General features: G+C 53.3%; 1 protein-coding gene across 1 annotated transcript in view; it reads right to left on the bottom strand.

Moving 5' to 3' along the window:
* The window catches only part of LHX9 (LIM homeobox 9), a gene marked incomplete at its 5' end in the record, with an annotated part of 13838 nt that overhangs the window by 2126 nt on the left and 2835 nt on the right, over positions 1–8877 (bottom strand). Inside the window, 2 exons of the mRNA XM_005885004.1 lie at positions 7–92; positions 2364–2566. Of these exons, the coding sequence (XP_005885066.1) occupies positions 7–92; positions 2364–2566 (289 nt within the window). The remainder of the gene's footprint in view (positions 1–6; positions 93–2363; positions 2567–8877) is intronic.

Raw genomic sequence — 8877 nt, 5'->3', positions numbered from 1 at the left:
GGGAGCGACGGGCCCTCGGCTTTATCCACACCCCCATTCTCCTGCCGCAAGAGGTTCCTTCGGAATTTGGCTCGTGCGTTTTGGAACCAAACCTGCAAACCAATCCCAAGGGATGTCTTTACTGCGGTTTAATTTTAGACTCTTTTTTTCCTGTCTCTTTCTCTTTCCTTTTTCCCCCCTTTTCTTTCTCTTTCTTTCTTTCTTCCTCCCTTCCTTCCTCCCTTCCTTCCTTCCTTTCATTCATTCTTTTTTTTTATCCTTACAATTCTGTAAAGTAAATGGTGTTGTCCCTTTTTAAACATTTTTTATTTTAATGTGTTTTTATTGATTTCAGAGAGGAAGGGAGAGAGAGACAGAAACATCCATGATGAGAGAGAATCATGGATCGGCTGCCTCCTGCACGCCCCACACTAGGGATCAAGCCCTCAACCCGGGCATGTGCCCTGACCGGGAATCGAACCCTGACCTCCTGGTTCATGGGTCAGTGCTCAACCCCTGAGCCACACCGGCCGGGCTCCTTTTTTTTAAAATATTTATGTTTCTCTTTTTTAAAATAATTGTTTCTGCCCTAGCCGGTCTGGCTCAGTGGGTAGAGCGTCAGCCTGCGGACTGAAGGGGTCCCAGGTTTGATTCTGATCAAGGGCATGTACCCCAGTTGCAGGCTCAATCGCCCAGTAGGGGCCGAGCAGGAGGCAGCCAATTGATGATATTTCTCTCTCATCAATGTTTCTATTTCTCTATCCTTCTCCCTTCCTCTCTCTCTAATAAATAAATAAAAACATATTTTAGCCCGGCCGGCCTGGCTCAGTGGTTGAGCGTCGACCCATGAACCAGGAGGTCACAGTTCGATTCCCGCTCAGGGCACCTGCCCGGGTTGCGGGCTCGATCCCCAGTGCGGGGCATGCAGGAGGCAGTCGATCCATGATTCCCTCTCATCATGGATGTTTCTCTCTCTGTCTCTTCCTCCCCCTTCCTCTCTCTGAAATCAATAAAAATATTTTTTAACGAACATATTTTTTTTAAATATAAAAAATAAAATAATGGTTTCTTTTTCTTGGGAGAGGTGGTCCTTTTTATTTGCTTTTTAAAAAAATTTGGTGCTTTTTTTTGAAAATAATAGATTCCTTCCATGAGTACTATAGATATTCTATCAACTGCCTGTATCCCCGCCCCCAGGCTTAACAAGGGCCACCTGGGACCTAGGAGCTTAGGTGGAGACACCCTGGTAACGGAGGCCCGGAGACAAAGGGCCGAAAGCGCACCAGCCTCCTCAGCCGTTGTCTTTTGAGCAGGAGGAGAGTCTGACTCACTCCTAGGAAGTGAGCATCATTCCCCCAGAGCCCGGCTGCTCCTGAGATGGACGCACGGGAGGTATTCTCAGCACAGGAAGGAAACCCTCCCGGGCCACCAGGCCCCAAACAGCCCCACACGGGTGTGGGGGGGGGGATTTTAAATGCCTGCCCTTTACCCCTGAGACATGGAAGGGAGGGGGGGGGCCTAGGGAGCCATCTCAACCCCCTGCCATTTCTTTCATCAGGCGGGGAGCCTGACCCGGCTGAGGTCAGGATCCAAACCCCAATACTTGGTTTTCTAGAAACGTGGTTCCTTCCCATTTTAAATGCCTGCCCTTTACCCCTGAGACATGGAAGGGGGGGGGGGCCTAGGGAGCCATCTCAACCTCCTGCCATTTCTTTCATCAGGCGGGGAGCCTGACTCAGCTGAGGTCAGGATCCAAACCCCGATACTTGGTTTTCTAGAAACGTGGTTCCTTCCCACGAGAAAACACCCGCTCCAATGGGCTGCTGAGACGCGCGCCCTACGGTGGCTTTGGGGGAGTTGAAAAAAAAAAGGGGTGGGGGGTGGACCTGAACTTGGGAGGTCGTAACACAGCCCGTGAGCGGGCTGCCCAGAGTTTGCTGAGAAGCCAGCCAGGCAGGGTCCCCCACAAATCTGTGAGGGAGCCCAGCGTGAAAAAGCCCCCCTCGACAGCCACAGCTTAGATAAAAATAAAATAACAAAAATAAAAAATAAGGCCACGGCTTGTGCAATTAATATCCCTGCGGCCTGCAGACCAGGGAGGCAGCTGTGCTGGCTTGGAGGACCCCGCTCTCCATCTCTGGGGGCGCAGGGGGGGCCTGGCTGCATTTTTAAAGATGCTGCTCTCTCTTGGGGCACCTTCGGGGGAGCCCCCCCGAGAAAGCTCAGCGCCCCCTCTAGGAGCATCACTGAGGTCAGCTCAGGAGACGCGGTGGAGGCAATCCCTGCACCAGCCAGCAGGGGGCAGACCTGGCGCCCTGGCCGGGACACAGAGGGGTGGGTTTTGGGGGGGTGTGCACGGCGGAGGGGGGCGCCTTCTGTCTTACCTGCAGCACTCGCTTGGTGAGGCCCGTCTTCTGGGCGAGCTGTTTGAGGTCCTTGGCGTCCGGGTTGTGGTTGATGGCGAAGTAGGACTTCATGGTCCGGAGCTGGTGGTGCTTGAAGGAGGTGCGCATGCGCTTGGTCTTCTGCGAGGGCGGGTATGGCTGCTGGTCGCGGTCCAGGGGGTCGGCCTCGTTCTCGTTGCAACCTGTCGGGGGCACAGGGAACCCACCAGCGCTCAGTGGACGGCCCCCGCGTGGGGAGGAGGTGGAGGGGGCTGGGCTCGGCCACGGGCGGTGGGTGCGCCACAGGCGGGGCGCAGGGGCTGAGCACAGAATCTATGCAGCAGGAGGTCACGGGTTCGATTCCCCCCTCCCCCTCCATCAGGGCACATGCCCAGGTTTGGGGCTCAGGCCCCACTAGGTGGGGGGAGGGGGGGTGCAGGAGGCAGCCCATCCATGGTTCTCTCTCATCATGGGTGTTTCTATCCCTCTCTCTTCTTCTCTGAAATCAATAAAAAAAATATATATATTTTAAAAATAAAATGAGCCCTACCTGGTGTGGCTCAGCGGATAGAGCGTCAGCCTGCGGACTCAAGGGCTGACTCTCTATTCCTCTCCCTTCCTCTCTGTAAAAAATCAATAAAATATATTTTTAAAAAATAAAAATAGAATAAAATGAAAAAATACACAGCCGCGGGAAAGGCGGTCTGTCCATCAGGCGGGTCTCCAGGCAACCAGAGCAGGTCAGGTGCCAAAGTCAGCCCAACCGGCCTGCCGAGGTGGCCACAACCACAGCTTATGTCATAGAGAAACACTCCGTGCGGCTCCTCTGTGCTTCACGGTTGCCAGGACAACGTAACAGGAAGAGCTGCAAGTGTGGAAGTGAGAGAAATCTCCAAAAGAGAGAGAGAAGAGAAAACCACCCCGTCCTAATGTATGTACGACCCTCCGCACCCAGTCTATAGAGCCCCCGCGTCTCCATTCCGTCTGTATTTGTGAACCGAGACGCACTCCCCAAAGCCAGTGCCTTTGTCACGAGGTCCATGCCGGCCGCTCATTTCAACGCTCTCGAATCTGAGGGTTTCGGGAGCCACCGGCTAAGTCAGTTCCAATGTTCATCCTTTTCTTTTTCTTTCTTTTTTTAAATCCTCCCCCGAGGATATTTTTTTCCATTGATTTTTAGAGAGAGAGGGAGAGAGAGAGAGAAACAGCGATGTGAGAGAAACACATCGATGGGTTGCCTCCTGCACGCGCCCTGACCAGGGCCTGCAGTGGAGGTACGTGCCCTTGACCGGGATCAAACCCGGAACCCTTCGGTCCACAGGCCGGTGCTCTAACCACTGAACTAAACCGGCCGGGGCCCAATGTTTAGCCTTTTCTGAACTTCCTACAACCTTGTCCATCAGGAAGAAGCAAGTGCCCGGAGAAAGGGGAAAGTTACACAATAGAAATGCGTAGATGGCTTATGCGATCATAGGAATATGGCTTCTGAGGGCTTTTTGGCTGTAGCTGGCTAACGTGGAGGCTGTGCCTAGCAGAGCACAGTTTTCCCTTGGAATTGCTTTAATGCATATTCCCGGGAGGCATGAGCCCAGGCTTGTCTGCACTGGGCACAGGCCTGAGCTCCCCACAGCTCACAGCTCACAGCTCACAGCATAGAGAGTCCTCATCTCCAGACCCAGTTCTCGCCCCGTGGCGCTGGCGGGTGTGAGAGGGCGTGAGCTGTGCCCTGGCAGGCCTGGCACAGAGCGGCGGCCTCTCCTCGCTGCTCGCAAAGCCCTCCTGAGGGCGAACCAGCCCAGCCTGCAGGTCACTGTCCCCGGGGTAGAAAGCTGTGCATTGAAAAGGTCATTTCCAAGAACTCACCGGCTCTACACGGCTAACATGATCACAAAATGAAAACATCTTGCTAGATATTCACGGATTCGGCCAACTTCCCGGCTTAAAGGGCCGTGGCAATTTTTTTCCCCCTGTAAAGCTTATTTCAGATACTTATCCGATGAATATTCCCATCTGATCAGCCTGAACTTTAGTGAATTATGACAGAATACCTGAAATCAATAAAATGACAAGCAATACCATTGAATCTAAAAAAAATCAAAATAAACCAAGAAATCGAATGAACAAAATAAGCTGGTGAATAAAATGGAGTCAGAGGCATGGAAGCAGGGAACAGAGCAAGGAATCTCAGAGGGAAGGGGGGGAGGGGGCGGGCAGAGATGAACCAAGGATCTTGCCTATGGACACAGAGAGTGGGGGGGGTGAAGGCCTGGGTCGGGTTGGGAACCCAGTGGAGGGGGCCCATGGAGTGAAAAGGGAGGGGAACATCTGTAAGATTCTCCACAATAAAGATTTTAAAAATCATAATAATAAATTAAAAAAATAAAATAAAATCAACCTGATCATGTCACTGGTGGGCATGTGTGTGTGGAGAAACTTGAATGTTGAAGAAAGAGAGGCATCTCTTAATAGTAGCGCTTCCATTCTGCTTGGTAAAATATTACCTGCCTGCGATGCTCTGGTTAGAATTACTTCCTAAAAGACATTTTCAATAAATCCTCTTATGTACGGAAACACAGGAGATAAGCAGTATCCCATCAAGAGATCAGCCACATCACGAAACGCAAGAAATTCTCCCTCGTGTCATGGGACCAGGCATGAACTCACGTCTCCTTTGTTTCTATTTCCATCAGATACAAAAGGAGGAGGGGCACCTAGCGCTTCCATTCTGCTTGGTAAAATATTACCTGCCTGCGATGCTCTGGTTAGAATTACTTCCTAAAAGACATTTTCAATAAATCCTCTTATGTACAGAAACACAGGAGATAAGCAGTATCCCATCGAGAGATCAGCCACAGCACGAAACGCATTTAAACAAGAAATTCTCCCTCGTGTCACCGGACCAGGCATGGACTCACGTCTCCTTTGTTTATCCCTCCATCAGATACAGAGGAGGAGGGGCACCCAGCCCAGGTGTAACGGGGCAGGTGAGTTCATCGACGCCGGAAAGACCAGTTCACCTCTGAGGCTCCTACGTCAAGCACACGGCCGGCTGGGGGCTCAATAGCGTGCAATGCAGACTTTGCATCTTCGCCATCGACACCACTGTCCGGGACGATTCATGCCAAATCAAGTCAACTGGAAATGGAATCTAACTCAGACACGTTCACCCCAAATGCTGAGCGTGGACTTTTTAAGCTCCGAGAGCAAGGGTGGCACATGCCGGGAGATACACGACAAACGAGAAGATACTTGGAATTGTGTCCGATGTCAGCCCAGTGGGGCGATGTCAAGTTCAAATGCCCGGCAGAACGGCACTTTTATATCCTCAAAAATGGGTGAAACAGCATCTTATGGCCCACCATAAAACTCTACTTATCTCCAGTTCACTGGGCTGTATTTCACCCCCGGATTATAGAGGGGCCCGCCTTAGTCACCCCGGCTTCTGCCAACGAGACTGCGTTCCTGTCACACGTAACACATCACGTCTCCTGAACACGTTGAACGGAACATTACACTTGAGATGGGAGACTTCACTGGTGTTTAATAAGGCCCTTTGCTCTCTCCCTCTCCCCCAAAGCCCTATTTCTTAGAAATGAGTTCAAAATGGGTGAAACAGCATCTTATGGCCCACCATAAAACCCTACTTATCTCCAGCTCACTGGGCTGTATGTCACCCCCGGATTATAGAGGGGCTGCGTTCCTGTCACACGTAACACGTCACGTCTCCTGAGCAACACGTCGAACGGAACATTACACTTGAGATGGGAGACTTAACTGGTGTTTAACAAGGCCCTTTGCTCTCTCCCTCTCCCCCAAAATCCTATTTCTTAGAAATGAGTTCGATTCCTAACCTATCTCCATGCTCATTCGCCTTTCAAAGGAAGCTTGTGAACAAAAATGATGGGGAGGTTTGATAAAATCGCTTCCACTTCCCTGACGGGTGAGGTTTTAACCGGCGGAAAAATTCAGGGCGCCGAACGCCAGGATGGCCCTTGTTTTCACAGAACCCAGTTCCGGGTGCAAGGAGATGGTTAGCACTTTCCTGCATGGATGCGGCTCCCTGGGATGCTCAGCAACTGCGTTCTCACTTGCGTATTTCAGCCTAATAGAGCGATCTAGTTCGCCCGCCCGCCCGCAGCGTGGCTCGGTGCCTCCTCCCGCATCACCTGCCTGTAACTGCAAATGCATTCCGTAAACTCGCCCGCGATGGCGTGTGTGTCCCTGGGGTCCCCTTCGGAAGCCGTGGGGTTTCCCGCCCCGCCCCCCGATTTATGAGATGAGATGATCTCTCTTTTAAAACTGTCTTAAACACACACACACCTCTGGGCGCACATCTGGCGCCTTGTTAATGAGAAGATCTGATTCTTTCACGGTGCAGCCGCTTACGGAACGGGCTCTCCTGTTCTGAAGGAACCTTCTCCTCGGAACCGATCCCTGGGAGACCACTAGGGGTCAGTGCCAACCTGACGGAGCAGCTCCCAGGAGCTTCGGAAATTGGGAAGGGAGATTCTGAGGAGCCGCGAACGGAGGCTCCGTCTTTCCATGAATGCTCAAGTATCCAAATAAGAGTGGCCTGTCCTGGACTATATATCTTTTCACACACACCCCGGGGGGAAGCGGGGGGGTCATTTCAACCCAGCATTCCAAATACATTCCCCAAGTCGCTTCCTAAAATAGCTGCCTCTTTGCACAAGGAGAACCGCAACAGGAATATTCTCGGGGCGCAAGGCATTGGCACGAACCCATCCCTGCCAAGTCTCGCATCTTCGCTGGGAGTCTTCGCCCCATTAGCAGATTCCAACTGCGCGTTTGGGAAAGGATGCCAACGTCCACACGCTATTTGTTTGGTATCGGTGTGACTCTCCCCGAGACGCGCTAGTCACACGGAAGCGGAGATGGCAACACAGGCCCGAGCGAGGCCAAGGCCAAGGAGAGTGAGCGCCGGCGGCGGCTCCATCTGACTTAATACCTCGGAGCGCTTTGGATTCGCCGAAGCCTTCCTTTCACTAGTTTTGTGACAAACTGGTCTTAAACTCACAGCATTTTTGTATGGGGGGTGAACGAAGAGGCATCTGGTCCAGTTATGGGCAAACTCCTGGGGGTGAGAGAGGCCTTAGCGTCTCCTTCCTCCCCCTCCTCCTCCTCCATCTCCTCCTCTTCCTCCTCCTCCTCCTCCTCCAGCGAGAACGCATCACCCTCCTCCACAGCCTGGTGGCGGCACCAGTTTGCAAACGGAGGACCCCAATGGAAGGAACCTTTCATTCTTTTAAAGGAGTAGGTTTGTCTTCGCCGGGTCCCCTCAGCGCAGTAGGAGAAGCAACGTTCTACCGCCCTTAGAGCTCCTCACGTCTTCCTGACTGAAGGAAGATGCTAAGCAAAATCGCACTCAGCCAATTCCACTCAATAAACGAGCGAAAACCAGGCTGGCCTCCGTTTAGCGAGAATTGTCCTTCACCCTACAGGGATTCCCGCTGATCTCTCTCTCTCTCTCTCTCTCTCTCTCTCTAATTAGAGCCTTGGTGAGTGGCCCCGGATTCCAATGTCGCCGTCTATTAATAAAGAACAATTCCTGCCCAGCTGTCTTGCCCGGGAGCCACGCACCCAATGACACCAAGTCGTTTGCTGGGCAAAGTGGTCGGGAACCAGAGTCCTCCCCGGAGCGCGGCGGGAAGAGCCGGAAGCTGAGACCCTCTACCTACCCGGTTTGGCAAAACCAGGGTCACCCGCCACCCGACACTAACCTGCCTGGTGGGCGCCTTCTTCCTTCGCCCAGTGACCCTCGCGTGAAACCATGGGGATAGCTGCAGCCTCGCTGGGCCCCGATCCCCGCTCTCTCCTGGGGAGCCCGCGCACCCACCGGGTCCAACCCTGGAAACTCCGGGCTCCTCGGAGCAGGACTCGGGGTTCCCACCCGCTCCCTCCTGCTGCCTGACCTTGACAAACCACGTCCCTGGTGGGTGGGACACTGTGGAGCCAGAAGAAAGACCAGGTGCCCTACCAGTCGCTGGGGGAAGGGAAAACTAGAAATGTATGTGTGCTCTGGGGTGCCCAAACCCCGGCTGATATTCCTGCTCAAGGCAACAGAGTGGGGTTGCCACAACGTGGTCCCCAAGGTCCCTTCCAACAGAGAGACTCCCCTAGGCCGAGTCCCCCTCCCCCCGTGAGGTTCCCAGCCTGAGCCGGACCAGGGCCTGGGAAGTCACATCCACAGGGCGGGTCCTTAGACTCCCCAAAGTTGGCCCAGGGCCACTGGAACCCCCTTTCCCAGTGGCTGGGGCCTCTCTCCTATGCAGACTGAGACTGGGGTCCCCAGGCCTGTCCCCATCCTCACCAGGGGGTGGCAGGGGGTGCAGGCTACCAACAATAGGAAATGGGCGAGTGAGAGAGATGGAGACTGATCTGTGTGTCCCCAACTGGCAAGGAGGAGAGGCGCACGGTGGCCTGGCCTGCCTTTTGTTTTCCATTAAAAGAGGAGGTGGGTGGAGGGCCAAGAGCATCAGGGACACAGAGACAC

This window comes from Myotis brandtii, unplaced genomic scaffold (genome assembly GCF_000412655.1).
Source record: "Myotis brandtii unplaced genomic scaffold, ASM41265v1 scaffold888, whole genome shotgun sequence".
Lineage (NCBI taxonomy): Eukaryota > Metazoa > Chordata > Mammalia > Chiroptera > Vespertilionidae > Myotis > Myotis brandtii.
This window is presented reverse-complemented; position numbering and strand designations above follow the sequence as displayed.